Source organism: Pseudophryne corroboree, chromosome 6, assembly GCF_028390025.1.
Source record: "Pseudophryne corroboree isolate aPseCor3 chromosome 6, aPseCor3.hap2, whole genome shotgun sequence".
In the NCBI taxonomy this organism is placed as follows: Eukaryota; Metazoa; Chordata; class Amphibia; order Anura; family Myobatrachidae; genus Pseudophryne; species Pseudophryne corroboree.
Window position 1 is genome coordinate 228,302,831 of NC_086449.1, and position 24,987 is coordinate 228,327,817.

A 24,987-nucleotide genomic window follows, 5' to 3' on the forward strand; every position below is an offset into this window, starting at 1 on the left:
ACGAGTGAAAATGGCGGCGACGCGCGGCTCCTTATATAGAATCCGAGTCTCGCGATAGAATCCGAGCCTCGCGAGAATCCGACAGCGTCATGATGACGTTCGGGCGCGCTCGGGTTAACCGAGCAAGGCGGGAAGATCCGAGTCGCTCGGACCCGTGAAAAAAAACATGAAGTTCGGGCGGGTTCGGATTCCGAGGAACCGAACCCGCTCATCTCTATCCTCAATATGAAATCCCATGGTAAATATAGGTTGATTCAGAATCTCTCTTTTACCGCTGTATTTTCCTTCAATTACACAATTCCTGCAGAATGATTGAGTGTAAAATGTCAATCATTCGACAGAGCCTTGAATCTCATCAGCGCCATTGGAAAAGCTACTCTTCTTGTTAAGATTGATGTTGGATTGGCTTTTTGCTTGTTACCCCTACTGTATGTCCAGAATCTTTATGTTTAATGTGGTTTCGGTTGCATGGTGGATATTTCATAGACAAGTGCTGGCCTATGGGATGTTCTATCCCCTGTTCTTACAGGTGTGATTCATTAGATCGACAGTGTCTAGGTCGACAATGTTTAGGTTGACGACTATAGGTCGACAGTCACTAGGTCGACAGGGTTGGAAGGTCGACAGGTCGAAAGGTCGACATGAGTTTTGTTTTTTGGTGTAGTTTTCTTCGTAGAGTGACCGGGAACCCCAAGTAGTGCACCGTGTCCCCTCGCATGGCTCGCTTCACTCGCCATGCTTCGTGCAAGGTGCCTCGCACTGCTGCCGCTTCGCTCGGCACAGATTACCATTCCAATCGTAGTCCACGTGGATTGTTAAGTATGAAAAAGTTCATAATTAAAAAAAACAAAACCTTATGTCAACCTTTTCACCTGTCGACCTAGCACATTTCGACTTAGAAACCCTGTCGACCTTCCAACCCTGTCGACCTAGTGACTGTCGACCTATAGTGGTCGACCTAAACATTGTCGACCTAGACAGTGTCGATCTTCAGACCGGATCCCGTTCTTACTTCAAACATTTTAGCACAATCCTTCACTGGTATGTGTCGGCTGGTGCTGGAGAGAATGGTGTGGTTCATTACCTTGTAGATTATATCTTCATTACCCAGCAGATTCCTCTCGTGGGCAATTGCTTTTCTCAGTGCAAGTGTTACTTTCGGAGCTTTGGATTGTGCGTGGTAGAACTGGGCACCCAATTATGTGAATTTCCATTCTGAGTATTGAAATTGATAGCATTGCAGGCTGCTGTCGGTTGCCATAAGACAAAGTTCTTCTTATCTTTGCTTGAAGAGTAGTTCCTATGGGTAGGTGTTTTTGTATAAAACTGGCGAGAGCCATATCTGGGGTGAGAAAGCCTCACTATTTTTTATATGCCTGTCTGCTGAAATAAGATGTGAACTGCATATTTGTCTTTTTTTTCTTTACAACAGTGCACATTTATGGCCCATTCCATTGATATGCAGACACACAGCACTTTACCGATGCCAATGGGTCATTTGGGTTTGGTGCTTTTGTGAATGGCTCCTGTTGTGCTATGCCATGGCCGTCTGAATGGATCAAGGAAGATTTGACTAGGTACTTACTCCTTATCAAACTTTTCCTGGGTGCAGTGGCCCTTGAGTTTTTCAGGGAGAATTTATGTGATGTTAGCATAATATTTTGGTGTGACAACCTCAGGGATGTTCAGGCCATTAAATGACAGCAGGCATCCTCATTGCCTGCGGTTTGTTTGCCTGCTATTTTGGTGTTGCACTATTTAATTTGTAATGCCAGCTTTGAAGCTAAATATATTCCTAGGGTTTAAAATTATATTGTGAATTCTATTCTATCTCCATTTTTAGTTTGATCAAATTTAGAGAGTTGGAGTAACAGGCCACCTTGATACAGTAGGTGATGCATGTTCTCCATATGTTTGGCAGGTAACTAGGCTGAACTGGAGGAACTAGCAAGATGTTTTGTTGCTCCATGGACTTAATTGGCATCAACTGATGCATTCTTTTATCTGGCCCTCTTTTGTTACGTGTTACTCGTCATCTGCTATACGTATGTAAGTGATTTGGAGGTGTTCTGCTTATTGCTTGTCCACTCCGAATGAGGAGTTTTCTAGTTTCCAGAGCTCTCAAAGGTTAATCTGGTTTTTGAAGACAATGTCCTATTGTTATGAACCTGTTGCCACACCTATTGACAACGATTGATGGTGTGTGTTTTTCTATGTTTGAAGTTTGTTTGTTTAAACTTGTTTTTGCCACGGCTTTTCACAGTGCTTTTTGCATCAATATATTAGTAGTAGAGATGTGTGCAGATCCTTGTGTTTTGGTTCTAAATCATTGTCATGTTTTGGTTTTGCACAACCATCCTCAAGTGTTTCCAGTCATTTCCAGTCAATTTTGCCCACCTCACCCTACACTCTCCTGACTTGAAATGACACCTGAAATCATGATGGAGGGACTTACATGCAGTCCGAAACCTGAGATTTGGTTTTATATCCAGAGTCGGAAGATCCCCAAAAGTGTTTTGAGCCGGGACTCGGTTCAACTTGGGTTCACAAAATTTGTGTGTGTGTTTGGTTGTCAACAAAACTGTACCACGTATCTCTAATTAGTGGTACCATCAAGGACAGTGGAGTTGACTCTTGACTTTTTTGTGATATTTTATGTGATGGTGACGTGATTTTATGCATCGATGTATATCATTGCAGAGATGTTGGGATATTTGAATCTGTCAAGTGTCTCTAGTGCACGCATATTTGTAGGTACTGCATTTAATGGAAAGTGCTTGGCTTACTGTATTTATGAGGATGGGTCTCTGTTAGCTAAATAACAATTTGGTCAGGTTTTGAATGAATTTGGTTTCCATTAATTTTGAAATGGGGCAGCTACTTCTGCTGCTGCTTCTGTTTTTTTTTTTCCCATCAGAGTTTCAAGCTCTAGGTTGGTGGAAGTCTCTTGCTTTTTGTTGCTATATTTTGCCGAGTAAAGCAATTGCAGGCACTTCTTTGGTGCTTACAAAGCAGAGATTTAGACCACTGCCTGCTATTGCAGGGATCTTTGAGGGATTTTAGTTTTTCAATGGAGGAGTCAAGTACTTTATTTCTTAAATACAATATATATAGAAAATAACCTAGTAGTTTTTTTTGTCTTTACATCTTGTCTGATTACCATGTCTGTGATTCTCACTAACATTGTGTTTCTGTTCTTTCTGTTTTGTTTGCCAGTGTATGTGTGTTTGGTTGTAATTGTAGGTTTCTTATAGTACGATGCTTATTAAAAATTTTTTTTTTTTAAATAACAGGACTGTTCGATTCGAGGCACATTTGGCTTATTGGCCACCCTTGTTTGTTGAGCTGTACAATCCTCTGCAGTTCATGATAATTTGGTTTGGTTGACAGTTCGTTGGCTAATATTTAGTATTTGGTTATGTAGTTGATGAGTTGAGGAGGTATTTCTTGGAAGCTGTGCAGAGGTTTGACTGGCCTAAAATGTTAGTGATAAATTATGGAAGCAATGACTTCCTTGGATCTTAGATGGTCATTGTTCATTATTTTGATATATTGCATTGCCAACAAATGTTTTTGTATGCATGTTCTTTGTTGTCTGCAAGTAACTTTAATATTATTCCAATCAACATTATATTTAATGATTCAAAAATTAGATTTCAGTTACTGATGTTAAAATAAAATTGACTTAAATTAAAAATCCCAACTCCTGTTGTCCATGTATTTACTTTAGATAAGTATTTAGAGTTGTGAGTCTTAGGGGTATATTCAATTGAAGTCAAAAACTGCCGCCTGTCGAAAAGATGGCGGTTTTCGACTTTTTTAGGTCGAAACGTGATTCGACCTATTCAATGCTTTTCGACAAGTCGAGGCATTCGACTTGTCAAAAAGCATGTGGATCAGCGGAATAGCTACCGATCCACGTGTTGATGTCGAAAACGGGGCCAAATCCGACAGGTTTTGGCCCCCTTTTCGACCATCTCAATCCGACATCAAAATAATGTCAGAATGAGATGGACCCAGAGGAGGCAAGGGGGGGGGAGCTGCAGGGAGACGGGGGAACAGCCGGTGGGCATACAGGGAGATCAGCGCTGCAGCTGGATGTCACTCACCCGCCCGACCTCACGGCAGCTTCCACCCGGCTCCAGCACGCTGATCTCCGTAGCGCTGATCTCCTCTGGCTGCCGCCGGCTGTCCCCCCGCGGCTCGCCCCCCCCTCTCCTCCTCTGGGTCCCATCTAAATTTGACTTGAAAAAGTCGAATTTTAGATGGGATTGAATAGGGGTTGTCGGATCCATTCCGACAAGTACATGTCGGAATGGATCCGACTTTAATTGAATATACCCCTCAGAGGTAAACAGCTGATATCAACCAACAGACAAATTATGGGCATTTTTGAGAACTTTAGTTGTTGTTGCACTTGATTCTGTGCTCAAGTGTGATCAGATATTTTACAGTGAATGGAGCTGATATGTCTATGAAGCATTTCATGAATTAAAAATGTCCATAGAAGATATGTAGCTGACTTATGGCATAGAGGCTAGCACTACTGCCTGATAACCCTGAAGTCATAAGTCCAGTTCCTGAGGAATGCACTGTGTGTAGTTGTATTGCTCTCCGTGTGTTTGTGTGGGATTCCTCCCAAATGCCACATACAGGAAAATAAATAACCTGTGTGTGTACAAGTGATAGGGATTATAGATTGAAACTCCACTGGGGCAGGGATTGTTGAGAATGAATGAAATATTTCTGTAAAGCACTGCTTTTTAATGTGCTGTGCTGTATAATTCATCTATATATTTAACTGCAGGTGTAGGCATACATACACCGATATTGTTGAAACATAATGATCTACCAGGGTGACAAATATGCTTCTGGACAGAATGGCTTCAGTTGACAGTTTTGAGTGAAGAGTGACTGGAAGCATTTAATATGCCTGGCGGGTGTTTAAAAACCCTTCAGCTGACACTGCTTAAGAAATGGTTTTGGTAGAAGTAAAGGATTAAGTGCTAATGCTGTCTATTAGGTATTCATGCCCCCTTATTAGTTGTTTTTAAATGGTGGAGTCTGAGTGTGTTTAATCACATGGGTATACCCTTTGAAAGTTTTAAGATCATCTTACCTGTGGGACATCCCACAACCCTTCCTAGTTTTGTTGTCACAGGAAGGAATGGCTGCAGTGACCATTTAACATTATTTCTTGAGGTGCTCTCACACTAATACACTGGTTAGGCTGATTTTACCCTACAGGGTCAGTGGCACGACCAGTCAAGGTGGGCCTAATGTATTGTGTAATTGGGAGGGGAGTTGACTACCTTGAGTTGAGTTTAATGGGTTGGCAGAAGGCCCCCATCTAGGCCTGGTGTGTTGTTTTGCAGATGGTAATACTGTGAGTAGGGCCTTTATTTCTTCACCACCATAGTTATTCTATATTAAATTCACTTAAAATTAAATAAAAGCTGTCCTATTTTCACTTCCAATATTTGCCTCTGTGTCATTATTTTTAGGTAAGCTACTGTATGTGTCAACAGTTTGATAAGTGTGGGCTGACATCAAACGCAATGGAGTTAAAAAAGAAAACTTGCATCAAAGCGGTTGATTAAAAAATGATGTTTACTTTAATCCATATGTGCATTTCTCCATTGGACAACAGTCTGCAAATTGTAGTGAAATGCATCTGCTGGGAAGAACACAAAAACCTGGAAGTGGGCCATTCTGCAGTGTCTGCAGTAGAATAGTAGAATACTCTGCTCCTCCACATTTTCTCCACCATATACTGTAAATGACCCTTGCAGAGTCATATTCCAGAGCTGTGAAATGTGAAGGAAACTAAAAAGAAACAATGTCATTAACAGAAACATACAATTAACTCCTGAAAGTAAATGTTATTCATGTCTTCTAAGGGACAGAAAGCACAGAGGCTATGCATCTCTAATAACCAATACAAGATATAATACTATGGGGGGATGTATCAAACTTTGGAGAGAGATAAATTACCAAGCAATTAACGTCTAACTGTCATCTTTTTAAACATACCCCTATGGCTCAACATGCAAATATTTAATACATTTCCCCTAAATTAAGTAAATAAACTAAGCTATGCCTGTTTAAATTAGGATAGAGCGATGTGGTTTTTATGATGGGAAATATGCTATTGGTGTTCTTGAAACTATTTGTAACATAGAATCTTAATATGTTTTATTAACTATTTTATTACGTTAGAATGTATATTATGTTAAATCTAACCTGTTTCTGTGCAGTAAAACATCTTAAGGCATAAATGGATCAATCCAATTACCCATAGAGGGTATGAGATGCTGGTGCCGCACACAAACTCGCACCCCTTGCAACCCCTGCTAATGCCTGACTCACACAAATCTGCCATAGGGCTGTGGATACAAATCTGTCATACAACCACACTTACACCAGCAAAGAAATTGCAGGTAATTGGATTGACCCAAAGTATGTTAATATGGTCATAAAATAATTGTTTTACTACTATCTATATGCATAAAGTAAAGGGAAATATATTCTATTTTCATATAGTAAATAAACTTTAACTAAAAATGTTAGTGTGGACTTATAGTGATACCCTTGGCACCTGTGGGGCTTGCGCTAGTAGAAAACAAAACATACTAATGATCAAAATGGTAGACACCTTATCAGAGAATGTACAGTACAAGATTACATTGGTAGATGCTCAACAACCACCAGTGTTATCCCCATATTGAGAAACTGGAGATTTAGGTGTCATCAAAAATTTAGGGCCCCACCCCATTGAGAATACAGAGACACTCAGAATATTCCACACAACCATGCCACTGAATTATACATGGCCATACCCTCTTGGCCCTGGCTGGACCTTTTCTGCAAACCAAGACCTTGTTACTTTGGAACTACCACCTCCCTCCTTTTTGGTCTCAGTCAAGCCATGGACCCTAACTGAGACAACACTCTTAGGAATCAAGTGTTCAAATGGAGGGCTGTAGATGTATGTACTACAATTTATAACAATGATAAAATAAGCCAATTACAATATCAGTCTACAATAAAACTCTTCAACTTTAACCAGTTGAAATGTTGCAAAGGATGCCATATCCCATGCCGATATATGTCTTTCATCATCAACCTGAGGTCAAACAGTTGTGACTTTTTCCTATGATGAATACACTTCTGATCTAGAATGCACAGAAACTTAAATGTGATTACTTCAAAGGGTCCACTCAATATACTGCACTTACTGTACTTTTTTATTTTTCTTTGACATGATTTTCTTAAGAAGAATGTGTTAAATGCCTGTGATGTGTCACCGTCTAGTCACAGGCAAGATTCAGACATTGTCTGTTTAGAAGGGTTGAAAATATTGGCAAACTGATGTTCTTTTCTTCTTTCTTTATCTTTAGGGCGGCTATTGGGGCACTTTCAGCTTTACTGAAATCAAGTAAGTTTCTTTTTGTGCCATTTGGATATTGTTTTACCAAATCAGTTTAAACCAAGTCCAATACTACGCTAAATCTTATACTAGATGGATACATCTAGAAAGCTTACTAGTAGCTGGATTTATCATGTACACTGCTGGTATGTCAATTAAATTGCAGGCCCCCCATTAGCCATTGAATGGGGACCTACATAAATTATCACTTGAATATCATTCTTTTAAGATTGCTATATTGTGTGTTAATAAATAAATATTTTAAATACATTTCAAAGTTTGAAATTTTGTGAGATCCAGCCCTCCACACAGAACTGAAATGAAATCCAGCAAATCTATTAGGATATGATGAAGTTATTCGTATACTGGCGTATCTAAAGAAAATATAAAAACAGCCCCTTGGCACCGGTAGTTTATACCAGGCATAAGTCGCAAATGATTAAGTCCATGTTTTCTTTTATTTTCAAAATATACATTTGCTATTATGCAACAGAAACCCTGTAATACAGCTGAATCAACTCTCTTGTGTATAGACTGTATTTATTTTTAGCGAAATGCAAACACAAGAGCATAATAAGAAATAAAAGGAAGCACCAATCAGTGTCTGTGCGGGTATTTGCAAACAGCCAATCACAAGCAGTTTGCTAGTGCTAGCAAATGACATCCAGATGCATGCAGGCATAAGAACCAGAATCAGGCAAGTCTACTCTGCATTATTATTATCTCTTCTTTGTAAAGCACTGCAAATGGTCCACTGCACCTTAAATAGTGTTAACAAAGAAAACATTAAACAGTATTAAATAATACATAGACAACAATAAATAATGACATAATTTCAAAATGAACAGAACTTTGAACATTGAATTGCAGATGCAGCTATTGACAATCCAGTAAGCATTGGTGATAAGTAGCATGGATGTGATGTAGGCCAGTGCTCAGTAACACGTACTTGAGAAACAGGGTGTAGTGTTAGGCAGGAAACACAAGGGAAGAGAGTCCTGCTTGTGGAAGCATGCATCCTTCAGGGAAGAGGCATACACAAATAGGGTGGCACTGAGTGGAAATTAGATATTGTTACAGAGGCAAAGGTAGCTACAGTATGTCTGTTTTCCAAACAAGCATTGATCAATATTACGCAAGATATGCTACGTAAACTAGTGTAGTACTCACACTCTATATTAGCTTTGTAGGATGATCTACTGTATTTTAATTAATTTGAAATTGTTGTTGTGTTTTGGAGGCTGAAATGCACATCTACTAACAGACACTTTTTTATATGGATTTTTAAATGTTAGTAAATGTGCCGTTTAGCTCTTGAAACACAACATAGATTTAGAATAATTGAAAATTGATTAAAATTGACCTGTTTAAGTCTGCCTGTGATTTGAGACTGGGACGGAGGTGCACCTTCCAGCAGGACAATGACCCGAAGCATACTACTAAAGCAATACTCGAGTGGTTTAAGGGGAAAAATTTAAATGTATTGGAATGGCCTAGTCAAAGCCCAGGTCTCTATCCAATTGAGAATCTGTGGTCAGACTTAAAGATTGCTGTTCACAAGCGGAAACCATCCATCATGAAGGAGCTGGAGCAGTTTTGCCTTGAGGAATGGGCAAAACTCCCAGTGGCAAGATGTGGCAAGCTCATAGATACTTATTCAAAGTGACTTGCAGCTGTAATTGCCGCAAAAGGTGGCTACACAAAGTACTGAGTTTAGGGGGGTGAATAGTTATGCACACTGTAGTTTTCTGTTATTTTGTCCTATTTGTTGTTTGCTTCACAATAAAATAAAATGAAAAAATCTTCAAAGTTGTAGGCATGTTCTGTGAATGAAATGATGCAAACCTTCAAACAATCCATTTTAATTCCAGGTTGTGAGGCAACAAAACATGAAAAATGCAAAGGGGGGTGAATACTTATATATAGAGGGTGATTCAAAAGTCGCAGTACAGCCTTTTGTTTCAAAAACTGTAGGAAAAGGGAAAACGGAATACTCCAGTAAGGTATGGGTGAGGTGGGCTATCTTTTATGGTATGTATCTAATCATTTTATCTATCTATCCCATTTTCTGCACAGTTTTTGAAACAAAAGAGTGTACTGCGACTGTTTGAATCACCCTGTGTGTGTGTGTGTATATATATATATATATATATATATATATATATTAGAGATGAGCGGGTTCGGTTCTCAGAGAACCAAACCCTACCGACTTTGCCTTCTGAGTCCGGATCCGAGCCAGGCTCAGATTTTCCCTCTTGACTCGGAAACCCGAACTCTGCAAAACGTCATCATCCCGCTGTCGGATTCTCGCGGGATTTGGATTCCATATAAGGAGCCGCGCATCGCGGGCATTTTTACTCCAGTCTCGGAGAGTGAGAGAACGTGTCCTCAGTGTTTTCAGTGTCTGTGTGTTTGGGCGGGAAAGTGGGGTGGCAAGTATTGTGCTGCATCAGTCCAGCCAGTCACAATGTTGGTGTTCTCTGCTGCCATATATCCAGTGTAGCTGTATAAAGTGGTGCTGCGTTGTGCAGACCAGTGGTAGTATCCTGTGTCATCAGTAATCCAGTGACGATATACGCTGCTGCTATATATCCACTGCTGCAGTATAACAATTATAACAACCTGTTGGCCTGCATCAGACCAGTGGTAGTGTCCTGTGTCATCAGTAATTCCAGTGATGATATACGCTGCTCCTATATATATATCCACTGCTGCAGTATAACCATTATAACAACCTGTTGGGCTGCATCAGACCAGTGGTAGCGTCCTGTGTCATCAGTAATTCCAGTGACGATATACGCTGCTGCTATATATATCCACTGCTGCAGTATAACAATTATAACAACCTGTTGGCCTGCATCAGACCAGTGGTAGTGTCCTGTGTCATCAGTAATTCCAGTGACGATATACGCTGCTGCTATATATATCCACTGCTGCAGTATAACAATTATAACAACCTGTTGGGCTGCATCAGACCAGTGGTAGTGTCCTGTGTCATCAGTAATTCCAGTGACGATATACGCTGCTGCTATATATCCACTGCTGCAGTATAACAATTATAACAACCTGTTGGGATGTATCAGACCATTGGTAGTGTCCTGTGTCATCAGTAAATCCAAAAAGCCAAAGTTAAGTAAAAAGAACAAAAAAAAAGAAATTTAAATCGTCTGAGGAGAAACATAAACTTGCCAATATGCCATTTACGACACGGAGTAGCAAGGAACGTCTGAGGCCCTGGCCTATGTTCATGACTAGTGGTTCAGCTTCACATGATGATGGAAGCCCTCATAACTGAGGCCTTGACACTTATGTTGGTGTTAGACGTGCGTCTGGTATCCACCATTAGTGCAGTGGGATTTAGACAATTGATGGAGGTATTGTGTCCCTGGTAACAAATCCCATCTAGATTCCACTTTACTAGGCAGGCGATAGCTAGATTTTGCCATTTAATTCCAGTGATTTGGACGTATAATTACAGTGATTTTGGCAAATAATTTCAGTGATTTATAATTATTAATTACCGTGATCTTGCCAATTAATTCCAGTGATTTGGACTTATAATTCCAGTTGGAATTGTTTGTGTCGCTTTGCTTAGTCATACAGCTACCTCATTGCACCTCTTCGACATCTTTGCATGAGTTGCTGTTTGGGACCTAGTTTTTGAAAAGTACCATCCTGTGTGACACTGTCGTATGAGTACAGGGGTACTGCTGTATTAGTCCTGGGGTACTGCCGTATAAGTCCACCAATTACAGATTTTTTTTAAAGTGACTGGAGCATGCTGGAGATGCTGTCAGTGGACCGAACAATTGTGGCCTACTCTCGACATTCAGCCACTGCGTGACACTACTAGATGGGCCAGGTGGTTGTGTCGCTTAGCTTAGGCCTACAGCAACCTCGGTGCACCTTTTTTTCTTCTTTGCATCATGTGGTGTTAGGGGCCTTTTTTTGATATCTGCCCTCCTGTCTGCCACTGCAGTGCCACGCCTAGATGGGCCAATTGTTTGTGTCGCTTGGCTTAGTCTTACAACTACCTCATTGCAATTCTTTTTCTTCTTTGCATGATGTGCTGTTTGGGGCCTTTTTTATATATCTGCCCTCCTGTCTGATACTGCAGTGCCACTCCTAGATGGGCCAGGTGTTTGTGTTGTCACTTGTGTTGCTTAGCTTAGCCATCCACCAACCTCGGTGCAACCTTTTGGCCTAAAAACAATATTGTGAGGTGTGAGGTGTTCAGAATAGACTGTAAATTAGTGGAAATGATTGTTATTGAGGTTAATAGTACTGTAGGAGCAAAATTACCCCTAACTTCTGTGATTTTAGCTGTTTTTAAGTTTTGTTCAAAAATCATCCAGATCCAAAACCAAAACACGAAAGGGTGGTTTTGGCAAAACCAAGCAAAAACCAAAACACGAAAGTGGAATTAGAACCAAAACCAAAACACGAAAAGTGCCCGCCGCACATCTCTCTCTCTCTCTCTCTCTCTCTCTATATATATATATATATATATGTAACACGCCATAGGCGGCGTTCACCGCGCTTACCCCTGCGTGCCTGCTGGTCTGTGTTGCGGCCTTCGATGGTCCACGGGCTCCGGCGTCTGGCTGGCGCGGCTCCCGGTGGTTCACCGGGGCAGGGGCGCCGCCATGACACCTAGTATCACGTGGGCGGGGAGCAGGTGACGTCATCAGACTGTTCCGCCAATCCAGCGGAGGCGGGAGATTCAAAGGCAGACGCCGGGCAGAGCCTCGGCGCCTGAGTATCGTCTTTTCCCCTGAAGTGGATGCCAGTGCTTTTGTTCCCGGCGAATCTCTCTGCAGTCATACCCCAGTGTCTCCGGCACTTCCAGGTGCCAGTTGCTGCACAGTTCCAGCATATACAGCGGCTGGTGTGTTCCTCTGCAATCCAGTCACCAGTGCTTCTTGGAGTCAGCGTGGGCTGCGGGCTAAACGCCACTCTCAAGTTCTACAAGTCATCAGTGTCTTTAAACACCTCTCTCAATTCTACAAGTCATCAGTGTCTTTAACCACCGCTCCCAAGTTTTGCAAGTTACCAGTGTCTTTAACCACCGCTCCAAAGTTTTGCAAGTTACCAGTGTCTTTAACCACCGCTCCCAAGTTCTACAGTGTCTTTAATCATCGCTCTCAAGTCATACAAATCATCAGTGTCTTTAACCACCGCTCTCAAGTTCTATAAATCATCAGTATCTTTAGTCACCGCTCTCAAGTCATACAAATCATCAGTGTCTTTAACCACCGCTCACAAGTGTTTCAAATCATCAGAGTCTTTAATCACCGTTCACCAGTTCTTCAAATCATCAGTATCTTTAAAAACATCACTCACAAGTTCTTCAGTCACTATTATCTTGTACCAACACTCACAAGTACTTCTTTTCCTGGAATCTTTAACATTGCTAACAAGTTCTCCTATAGGCCTGGACATTCCCCCCATACGTTCCTTCTCTGCTATGTGACATTGTGTTGCTCCCTTCCTGCAATAAAGTTTTTAAATATTTTCACCAAGCTTTACTGTCAGAGTCCTGTATGAGGAAGACCTATATCAAGCCATCCCTGTTCCGACCCAACTGTGGTTCCTCTCCCCTACCATCGGGAGAACCCCCGAGTTCACAACACCCCCAACCTAGGTCAGTGACAGTATACTCAGGCCTCATGGACCCGGGGGATTGGAGCCAGAGGCAAGTACCATCCAGGACTTGATTTCTCGAGTACAAAGTCAGGAAGCAGCACAGGGCCAGGTGATGCATTATCTCCAGGAATTATCTGGCCGGCTGGATCAAATTCAGACTTCTCTGGCTTCAGTAGTACCGGCCCCAGCTCCAGTACCCGCTCCAGTGGTAGTCTCTAGTAATGTTCCATCCTCCTCTGGAACCAGGTCACGCCTTCAGCTCCCTACTCCTTCTCGCTATAATGGGAATCCAAAGAATTGCCGTGGTTTTCTCAATCAGTGCGAGGTACATTTTGAACTTCTTTCACATAACTTCCCTACTGATCGGTCCAAGGTGGCATACATTATTTCTTTGCTCAAGGGTTCAGCGTTGGATTGGGTGTCTCCGTTATGGGAGCGATCTGATCCATTGGTTTCTAGTTACACCAATTTCATTACGTCATTCCGAAGGATCTTTGATGAGCCCGGCAGGACGACCCCTGCCTCTGCAGACTTGCTTCGTGTCCGACAAGGCTCTCGTTCAGTGGGACAGTATATGATTAATTTTCAGACCATAGCCTCAGAACTGCGCTGGAATAATGATGCCCTTCTGGCTGCCTTTTGGAACGGGCTTTCCGATCGTCTAAAGGCCCTCATTCCGAGTTGTTCGCTCGGTAAAAATCTTCGCATCGCAGTGATTTTCCGCTTAATGCGCATGCGCAATGTCCGCACTGCGACTGTGCCAAGTAAATTTGCTATGCACTTAGTAATTTTACTCACGGCTTTTTCATCGGTCTGGCACTCGTAATGTGATTGACAGGAAATGGGTGTTACTGGGCGGAAACAGGCCGTTTTATGGGCGTGTGGGAAAAAACGCTACCGTTTCCGGAAAAAACGCAGGAGTGGCCGGAGAAACGGAGGAGTGTCTGGGCGAACGCTGGGTGTGTTTGTGACGTCAAACCAGGAACGACAAGCACTGAACTGATCGCAGATGCCGAGTAAGTCTGAAGCTACTCAGAAACTGCTACGAGGTGTGTAATCGCAATATTGCGATTACTTCGTTCGCAATTTTAAGATGCTAAGATTCACTCCCAGTAGGCGGTGGCTTAGCGTGAGCAACTCTGCTAAAATCGCCTTGCGAGCGAACAACTCGGAATGACCTCCAAAGGACGAGTTGGTCACTAGAGATTTGCCGGATTCTTTAGAACAGTTGATCTCGCTCTGTGTAAAGGTGGATCTCCGCATGCAGGTACGAGGTGGCGAACGTAGTCGGTCAGATCGATGAAGGGTCCGATCTCTTCCGTCTAAGCAAACGGTTATTCCAAGTCCTGATGAACCCATGCAGATTAATTGATCTCGGCTGTCCCCAGAAAAACGTCAGCATCGTCGTGAGGGTAGACTCTGCCTCTACTGTGGAGCCGCGGATCACTTTCTCAAGTTTTGCAAGTCTCGCCCGGGAAACGTGCAGTCCTAGCTTGTTCCGGAGGAGTCGAGCTAGGGGTTTCTTCTAAACCTTCTCCGCCAGTGGACTGTTTACTCTCCATATCTCTGTTCTCCGAGTCAATAGCCAAACCCGTTAAGGCTCTGCTGGACTCAGGGGCTGCAGGGAATTTTATTTCCCTTTCCTGTGCCCAGGATCTGGGTTTTCAGCTACGGTCGGTCGAACAACCTATTACGTTGACTGCTATCAATGGGACCCAAATTTCTAACGATCTGATTTCAAGTTGTACAGTACCAATCAAACTGCAAGTGGGAGCTCTGCATCAAGAACACCTAGAGTTCCTAGTGATTCGGGAGATGCCCCTCGATCTGGTTCTTGGCCTTCCTTGGCTTAAACTTCACAACCCTCACATCGACTGGAGTTCGACACAAATAACATCTTGGAGTTCTTTTTGTCATTCAACTTGTCTCACCCCTGTCTATCCGCTCCGTGTATCTTCCAAGTCAGATGAAGGGCTCATTCCGGAGGCCTATCGGGAGTTTTCTGACGTGTTCTCGGAGCAAGCGGCCGATCAGCTACCACTGCATAGACCCTGGGACTGCCCCATTGAGCTCATTCCGGGGAAAATGCCACCTCGGGGTCGCACTTATCCCTTATCATTGCCCGAGACCAAAGCTATGACTATATCAAGTCTAATCTGCAGAAAGGATTCATCCGCCCCTCTACCTCCCCGGCGGGGGCGGGTTTCTTTTTTGTGAAGAAGAAGGACAGAGGGCTGAGACCATGTATTGACTATCGTGGTCTAAATGATGTCACCATTAAGAATAAGTATCCTTTGCCGCTCATTACGGAGCTTTTTGATAGAGTTCGTGTGTTGTAATTTGAAATGGGGGTATTGTTGTGTGGCCATGCCCCTTCCCAGTGAGAACACGTCCCTTTTATGCGCGCTGTTCCTATTTAAAATATAGGGGGTAGGAGCACCAAAATGAGGACTACTATGCATGAAGGGTGGTGGTGCTGGGAAAGGGGTGCTGGGTCAGATGTGGAAATATCGGTGGTGCTAGGGGGCACCAGCCAAACTCTTGCCTAGGGCATCATATTGGTTAGGGCCAGCTCTGCTCTGTCTCTGCTAATAAGTCACTCTTATTCTGGGGTGACATTCCCTTTGGCTTTTTCTATGTTTTATCTCTCTACATATTGCCTCATATAAGTGCCTCATATCTCTTCCTAGTGCCCCTCTCCTCTCTTCATAATGTCTCATATAGGTTCCTCACACTCCTTCCTATTGCCTCTCTCTTCATATAGTGCTCTTCTGGTCTCTTCATATAGTACCACTCTACTCTCTTCATATAATGCCCCTCTACTCCTCTCTTTATATAGTGATCATTTCCTCTCTTCATATAGTGCCCCTCTCCTCCTCTATTCATATAGTGCCCCTCTCCTCCTCTATTCATATAGTGCCTGTCACAACTGAGGGCCTGAGCTGACGGGAGGCAGCCTCAGTTGTAGGGGCTGAGATGTAACGGAACCTGGGAGGTTGTATCAGACCCCTAGACATGTAAGTAACATGTAGAATAACTGCCCGAAGGCGTGACCACGACAACCAGGATAAAAGTCAATGATGTTTATTATGACAAATTCCGTAACACAGCAGCAGTAAAAGGAAACATAAAAGTCAACAGAGGATAAATACAATTCCTGGGTACTACAGGGTGGCAAGGGCCACAGGCACTGGTAGTGTGAGACAGTTCTTATAATCTTCTAGTTGGAAAGTCCTTACCAGGCCTGACTGTAGCAATGGAGAGAACCCAGGATCGTACCAGCTGAAGTTCCAGGAAAGGCTGGGCTGCTGAAGGTAAAACGGCTGCTGTGGATACTGGCTGGAACCAGACTGTTGTTGGTACGGAGTGGATACTGGCTGGAACCAGTTAAATAATAAACGAACTTGAGAGCGATGAAATAATAATGAAGTTTGGAGTTTGAGAGCGGTGAAATAATAATACCGGTGGAGAGTGGTAAACTGCAGAAAAGGACACCGGCCCTTTAAGAGAAGCTATACACTGCTGGAAGCTGGGCTGGAAGCAGGTGATTGTTTGAGAGCGGTGAAATAATAATACCGGTGGAGAGTGGTAAACTGCAGAAAGGACACCGGCCCTTTAAGAGAAGCTGTACACTGCTGGAAGCTGGGCTGGAAGCAGGTGATTGTTGTAGCTGGAAACAGGTGAGTCCAGAATGGATCGGAGAGTCAGGCTACACCGCAGATGGAATGCTGGTGCGGGTCTCTATAGCAGAAGTCTGGAGACAGGAGCTGGAACCTGGAAGACAACCACAGGAGAGAGACAAACTGGAACTAGGTTAGACAACCAAAGCACTGACGCCTTCCTTGCTCAGGCACAGCATACTTATACCTGCAGCAAGGAAGGGGTTGGCTAGGCAATTATGCAAATCAACAATACAGACAGCAGATTGGTGGAAATAATCTGATGACAAAATCCAAGATGGCTGCGCCCATGCAGACACTTGGAGGGAAGTTTGGTTTGTAATCCATGTGAGAATTGAAACAGTAATGGCGACGCCGGCCACAGGAGACAGGAGACGCCAGACTGACAAGCGCACATTTAACCACGCGGGCACAGCGGAGGCCGCGGCTGATGAAATCACCACTCTGACATTCTGCATGTGGAAACTCAGGAACAGCGGGATCCGGTCCTGGAACGCTGAGCCAGCCTTAGGAGGCATCTGAAGGGTAAGTAATGGCGTCCAGATACCCGGATCGTGACAGCACCCCCCCCTTTAGGAGTGGCCCCAGGACACTTCTTAGGCTTTAAAGGAAACTTTGCGTGGAAATTTCGGACCAAGGCAGGAGCATGGACGTCTGAGGCATTGGTCCAAGAGCGTTCTTCAGGACCATAGCCCTTCCAGTCAATGAGGTATTGTAACTGACCGTAACGGAAACGTGAGTCCAAAATCTTGGCCACCTCGTACTCGACTCCCCGTTGAGTCTGAACTTTGGGAGCTGGAGGAAGTGCGGAATGAAACCGATTCAGGATCAGCGGTTTCAACAAAGAAACATGAAATGTCCTGGGTATTTTCAAGAAGGATGGTAACTGTAACCTGTAGGCAACAGGATTGATGACTTGTTCAATCTTGAAGGGTCCGATGTAGCGAGGTGCAAATTTCATGCTGGGAACTCTCAACCTCAAATTCTTCGTGGACAGCCACACACGATCACCCACCTTGAGAGCAGGAACCGCTCTACGCTTCCTATCGGCAAACTTCTTATACCTGAATGAGGCTTTAAGCAGGGCTGCGCGGACGTTCCTCCAGTTATTTGAAAACTGACGCAAGGTGACATCCACTGCTGGAACAGAAGTTGCGGGAAGCGGTTGGAATTCTGGGACTTTAGGGTGGAATCCATAATTAATGAAGAATGGTGTAGAAGAAGATGAGGAATGGTATTGATTGTTGTGGCTGAACTCGGCCCAAGGAAGGAGTTGAACCCAGTCATCTTGAGAGGAAGACACATATATACGGAGGAAGGCCTCCAAGTCCTGATTCACCCTCTCGGTTTGACCATTGGTCTGAGGATGGTAAGCCGTGGAAAACTTTAACTTGACTTGGAGGGCTTGACACAAACTTCGCCAAAATTTGGCTACAAATTGTACTCCACGATCCGAGATGATCTCTTCAGGAAGACCGTGAAGTCGGAAGATCTCTTGTATAAACACTTGAGCCAACTTGGAAGCTGACGGAAGACCGGTGAGAGGGATGAAATGTGCCATCTTGGTGAACCGGTCAACTACCACCCAGATGGTATTAAACTTGTTGCAGATAGGTAGATCGGAAACAAAGTCCATCGACAAATGGGTCCAAGGTCGACGGGTAACAGATAATGGAACCAGTTGCCACGCAGGCGACTGGCGGGAGACTTTGTGTTGGGCACACTTTGGGCAGGAGGCAATAAATTCCATAACGTCCTTCTTCAGAGTTGGCCACCAGTAGGACCTAGAAATAAATTCAAGGGTTTTCTGAATGCCTGTATGTCCAGCAAAACGGGAAGCATGGGCCCAATGCATGAGCTTCTTCCTTAGAACTGGCTTAACAAAACTTTTCCCTGGTGGAGGCGTAGAGTCCATCCCTACCGTGGAGAATGCCAACGGATTAATAATAGGATGCTTGTCTGCAGACTCGGACTCATTTTCTTGCTCCCATGAGCGGGAAAGGGCATCGGCCTTACGATTCTGAGAACCCGGACAGAACTGGAGTTTAAAGTCAAACCTAGAAAAGAAAAGTGCCCATCTGGCCTGACGAGGATTCAGACATTGTGCGCCTTTGAGATATAAAAGATTTTTGTGGTCGGTAAGTATGGTGATTGAGTGGGAAGCTCCATCCAACAGGTATCTCCACTCCTCCAGAGCGAGCTTGATGGCTAGCAACTCCTGATCGCCAATGGCATAGTTGCGCTCAGCTGGGGAGAACTTCCGGGAGAAGAAACTGCAAGGATGTAGATGTCCATCTTTGGCCCTCTGGGATAACACTGCTCCTACTCCAACGGAGGAGGCATCTACCTCTAAGATAAAAGGAGAGTCGGTGTCGGGCTGTTTCAGAACTGGTGCAGAGATGAACCGTTGCTTCAGAAGGTGAAAGGCCTGTGTAGCTTCCTCGGACCACTTGGACGGATAAGCACCTTTCTTGGTTAATGCAGTGATAGGCGCCACGATGGTGGAAAAGTCTCGTATAAATTTTCTATAATAATTGGCGAACCCTAAGAACCTCTGGACCCCTTTGAGGCTTAAGGGTATAGGCCAATTCTGGATTGCTTGGAGTTTCTCAGGATCCATCTCTAGTCCGGAACCGGACACAATGTAACCTAGAAACAGAATGGTTTTAACTTCAAACACACACTTCTCCAATTTACAATAGAGGTGATTGACACGGAGACGGGAAAGAACCTCTTTTACCCAGAAACGATGATCTTCGAGATTATTAGCAAAGATGAGGATGTCGTCTAGATAAACCACGACATGGCGGTACAAGATGTCCCTGAAAATCTCATTCACGAAGTGCTGGAAGACTGCTGGAGCATTGCTCAATCCGAAGGGCATGACGAGGTACTCATAATGTCCGTCACGGGTGTTAAAGGCGGTCTTCCACTCGTCACCCTCACGGATTCGGATGAGATTGTAGGCACCCCTCAAGTCCAGCTTTGTGAAAATAGTTGCACCACTAACTCTATCAAAGAGCTCGGTAATCAGGGGTAAAGGGTATTGGTTCTTGACGGTAATGTCGTTCAGACCTCTGTAATCGATGCACGGACGCAGACCACCGTCTTTCTTCTTAACAAAGAAGAAGCCTGCGCCGGCTGGAGAAGAAGATGGTCGGATGAAACCCTTCGCCAGGTTCTCTTTGATGTACTCTTCCATGGAGTGTGTCTCAGGCAGAGACAACGGATAAGTTCGGCCTCGCGGTGGAACCTTCCCTGGAATGAGGTCGATTGGGCAGTCCCATTCTCTATGAGGAGGAAGGATATCAGCAGAGGCTTTACTGAACACGTCCGTGAAGTCTTGATATGGAGGAGGCGGAACATCAGATGACCTGGGGAAGGAAGAACAAACAGGAAGAACTTTGGCTAAACAAGTCTCAGCACAGGAGGGACCCCATGCCAGTATTTGCGTAGTCGTCCAGTCAATTGATGGGTTGTGGAGATGGAGCCATGGAAGGCCTAAAACCACTGGATGTGTGGCTCTTGGAATCACTAAAAAAGAAATATACTCAGAATGAAGAACTCCCACTCTCAGACGAACTGGAAGAGTCCTTAAGGAAATGACTGTGTCAAAAATCTTGCTGCCATCCACGGCAGTCAAAGAGATGGACGAGGACAGTCTCTCGGTGGGTAGGGACCACCGTTTAACATAAGCTTCGGTTATGAAATTCCCAGCTGCTCCGGAATCAAGGAGGGCAATGACGCTCCTGTAACGTTGAGCAATTTGGAGCGACACTGGGAGGTTACAGTCATGAGGAGATGGAGAGGAGATCATTACTCCTAGCCGGCCCTCTCCTTGGCGAGCTAGGATCTGGAGTTTCCCGGACGTTTGGGACAGGCATTGATAGTGTGCGACGGAGCTGCACAGTAGAGACAGAGAGACTCAGAGAGACGTCTTCGGCGCTCAGCGGGAGATAGACGGGAACGACTAATTTGCATAGGCTCATCCTTGGATGGAGATGGTTGACGAGGAGGAGGAGCAGAAGATTTAGGAGTAGATGATCTTCCTCGCTCGGTTGCTCTCTCTCTGAAACGTAGATCAACCTTCGTGCAAAGAGAAATTAGCTCATCCAACTTAGAGGGCAAGTCTCTGGTAGCTAACTCATCCTTGATGCGTTCTGATAAGCCATGCCAGAATGCAGCATACAGGGCCTCGTCGTTCCATGCCAGTTCGGATGCCAGGATTTTAAACTGTATAAGATACTGTCCCACAGTACGTGTTCCCTGGCGTAAACGGAGAATCTCAGATGAAGCAGATGTTATCCGGCCTGGCTCGTCGAAGATGCGCCTGAATGTAGCTACAAAGTCAGTATAGGAGGATAGCAGGGGATCAGACTTCTCCCATAAAGGTGATGCCCAGTCAAGGGCTGAGCCACTGAGAAGGGAGATGATATAGGCAATTTTGGTACGGTCACTGAAGAAATTGCCAGGTAGAAGCTCAAAGTGGATTTCACATTGATTGAGAAATCCCCTGCAGAACCTTGGAGATCCATCAAATTTTGCTGGCGTTGGAAGATGAAGATGTGGACTGGAAATGGGTAAGGTGGGTGGGGTTACAGCTGGTGTTACTGTAGTGGACGCACCGGACGTGCCAGGTCCACGGAGGGTCGTTTGAATCCCATCCAGCCGTGTAGAGAGATCCTGGAGACAGCGGATGATGTGGCCCTGTGCAGCCTCCTGATGTTCAAGTCGGGCTGCCAGTTCTTGCATCGGCCTGGCCGCTTGATCCTGGTCTCCGGCTGGATTCATTAGGTCAGTGCTTACTGTCACAACTGAGGGCCTGAGCTGACGGGAGGCAGCCTCAGTTGTAGGGGCTGAGATGTAACGGAACCTGGGAGGTTGTATCAGACCCCTAGACATGTAAGTAACATGTAGAATAACTGCCCGAAGGCGTGACCACGACAACCAGGATAAAAGTCAATGATGTTTATTATGACAAATTCCGTAACACAGCAGCAGTAAAAGGAAACATAAAAGTCAACAGAGGATAAATACAATTCCTGGGTACTACAGGGTGGCAAGGGCCACAGGCACTGGTAGTGTGAGACAGTTCTTATAATCTTCTAGTTGGAAAGTCCTTACCAGGCCTGACTGTAGCAATGGAGAGAACCCAGGATCGTACCAGCTGAAGTTCCAGGAAAGGCTGGGCTGCTGAAGGTAAAACGGCTGCTGTGGATACTGGCTGGAACCAGACTGTTGTTGGTACGGAGTGGATACTGGCTGGAACCAGTTAAATAATAAACGAACTTGAGAGCGATGAAATAATAATGAAGTTTGGAGTTTGAGAGCGGTGAAATAATAATACCGGTGGAGAGTGGTAAACTGCAGAAAAGGACACCGGCCCTTTAAGAGAAGCTATACACTGCTGGAAGCTGGGCTGGAAGCAGGTGATTGTTTGAGAGCGGTGAAATAATAATACCGGTGGAGAGTGGTAAACTGCAGAAAGGACACCGGCCCTTTAAGAGAAGCTGTACACTGCTGGAAGCTGGGCTGGAAGCAGGTGATTGTTGTAGCTGGAAACAGGTGAGTCCAGAATGGATCGGAGAGTCAGGCTACACCGCAGATGGAATGCTGGTGCGGGTCTCTATAGCAGAAGTCTGGAGACAGGAGCTGGAACCTGGAAGACAACCACAGGAGAGAGACAAACTGGAACTAGGTTAGACAACCAAAGCACTGACGCCTTCCTTGCTCAGGCACAGCATACTTATACCTGCAGCAAGGAAGGGGTTGGCTAGGCAATTATGCAAATCAACAATACAGACAGCAGATTGGTGGAAATAATCTGATGACAAAATCCAAGATGGCTGCGCCCATGCAGACACTTGGAGGGAAGTTTGGTTTGTAATCCATGTGAGAATTGAAACAGTAATGGCGACGCCGGCCACAGGAGACAGGAGACGCCAGACTGACAGCGCACATTTAACCACGCGGGCACAGCGGAGGCCGCGGCTGATGAAATCACCACTCTGACATTCTGCATGTGGAAACTCAGGAACAGCGGGATCCGGTCCTGGAACGCTGAGCCAGCCTTAGGAGGCATCTGAAGGGTAAGTAATGGCGTCCAGATACCCGGATCGTGACAGTGCCCCTCTCCTCCTCTCTTCATATAGTGTCCCTCTCCTCCTCTCTTCATACAATGCCCCTATATTCCTCTCTTCATATAGTGCCCATCTCCTCCTCTCTTCATATAGTGCCCCTCTCCTCCTCTCTTCATATAGTGCCCCTCTCCTCCTCTCTTCATATAGTGCCCCTCTCCTCCTCTCTTCATATAGTGTCCCTCTCCTCCTCTATTCATATAGTGCCCCTCTCCTCCTCTCTTCATATAGTGTCCCTCTCCTCCTCTCTTCATACAATGCCCCTATACTCCTCTCTTCATATAGTGCCCATCTCCTCCCTTCATATAGTGTCCCTCTCTTCTCTACATATAGTGCCCCTCTCCTCCTCTCTTCATATAGTGCCCATCTCCTTTCTTCATATAGTGCCCCTCTCTTCTCTTCATATTGTGCCCCTCTCCTCCTCTCTTCATATAGTGCCCATCTCCTCTCTTCATATAGTGCCCCTCTTTTCTCTTCATACAGTGCCCCTCTCCTATGCTCTTCATATTGTGCCCCTCTCCTACTCTCTTCATACAGTGTCCCTCTCTTCACTTCAGAGTGACTTCCATCAGTGTGTGGCAGGGTGGTTTAATTACCGAGCAGCACATAGCAATACCATATATTGAAGTGTAACAACTGTTTGATTATAATAACAACACCAGCAGCACTGTGTATGGGACAGTTAGAGATACTTCCTTGAGACAACTTTAAAACTTTTTTTCATTGGGGTGCATGAGATGCCTGACCCCCTGTGACAACTATACCAGTTCATACATATACATGGTCAGCACAGATGTTGTGGGTGCTCCACCACCTAAAGTTATAAGTGTTTTATTTTTCCTGTTTTTCATTAGTGCTTGCATCTGAATTGCACCGCGTATGCGCCCCAATGGTGTTTGCCTGAGTTGCAGTACAGAGTCGGAGGCGCGCACCAAACAGTGTATTAGAAATGTGTTTGGTGGACTAATCATACACAGATGTAATGTAGTATGGGCATGTCTTTGGAGTGACTTGAGCGTGTTTCTGAAAGTGGTTGTATTTAGAGACGCTGCATTGATCACATTGGAGGTCATACTCAAATGGATGATCTGCACATAGCATAGGGCTGGTGAAAGTTTCAATGGTGCTATTGATGGTGGTGTATAAGGACACACAAAGCATTATTGCAGTAGACAGTGAATGTGGGTTGCTGTACACCATGGTAGGACATTGTAGCGGTATTTGCATACAGGCTCAGATTTAACTGCAGCAAAAAACACAAGGAAAGCCTCAACTGCATCCAACTCAGAATCAGGCCCAATGAGGAGGGATCCCGCTCACCTTGACAGACCTTGTCCCCTCAACAGACCCCGCACCATTAGGACTGCTTCCATAAATTTCCCGGGATGTTTTTCCATCCCAAGCCACCCCTGCTGACACCTATGTAAGAGTTTATTGGGGGAGGGGCCTGGACTGAATACCCTAGCTACTTATAAAGGGATATGCTACCTGCCTGATATGTGAAGATATCGGGTTCCAAATCACTCCAGCTTGGTGGTAGATGAAATCTTCTGACAGAACATTGGCCCTCATTCCGAGTTGTTCGCTCGTTATTTTCCTTCGCATTTTCCGCTAACTGCGCATGCGCAATGTTCGCACTGCGACTGCGCCAAGTAAATTTGCTAAGAAGTTTGGTATTTTACTCACGGCATTACGAGGTTTTTTCTTCGTTCTGGTGATCGTAGTGTGATTGACAGGAAGTGGTTGTTTCTGTGCGGAAAATGTCAGTTTTATGGGAGTGTGTGAAAAAACACTGCCGTTTCTGGGAAAAACGCGGGAGTGGCTAGAGAAACGGGGGAGTGTCTGGGCGAACGCTGGGTGTGTTTGTGACGTCAAACCAGGAACGACAAGCACTGTACTGATGGCACTGGAAGAGTAAGTCTCGAGCTACTCAGAAACTGCAAAGAAAAATCTTTTCGCAATATTGCGAATACTTCGTTCGCAATTCTGCTAAGCTAAGATTCACTCCCAGAAGGCGGCGGATTAGCGTGTGCACTGCTGCGAAAGGGGCTCGCGAGCGAACAACTCGGAATGAGGGCCATTACTTCTTAGTCTG

At 44.7% G+C, this 24,987-nt stretch overlaps 1 protein-coding gene across 2 annotated transcripts in view; it reads left to right on the plus strand.

Moving 5' to 3' along the window:
- AGBL1 (AGBL carboxypeptidase 1) overlaps positions 1-24,987 on the plus strand; it is a 1,210,518-nt gene that overhangs the window by 208,607 nt on the left and 976,924 nt on the right. For both annotated transcript variants that reach the window (XM_063925754.1, XM_063925755.1), the window contains one exon: positions 7,401-7,438. In XM_063925754.1, coding sequence (XP_063781824.1) covers positions 7,401-7,438 — 38 coding nt within the window. The remainder of the gene's footprint in view (positions 1-7,400; positions 7,439-24,987) is intronic.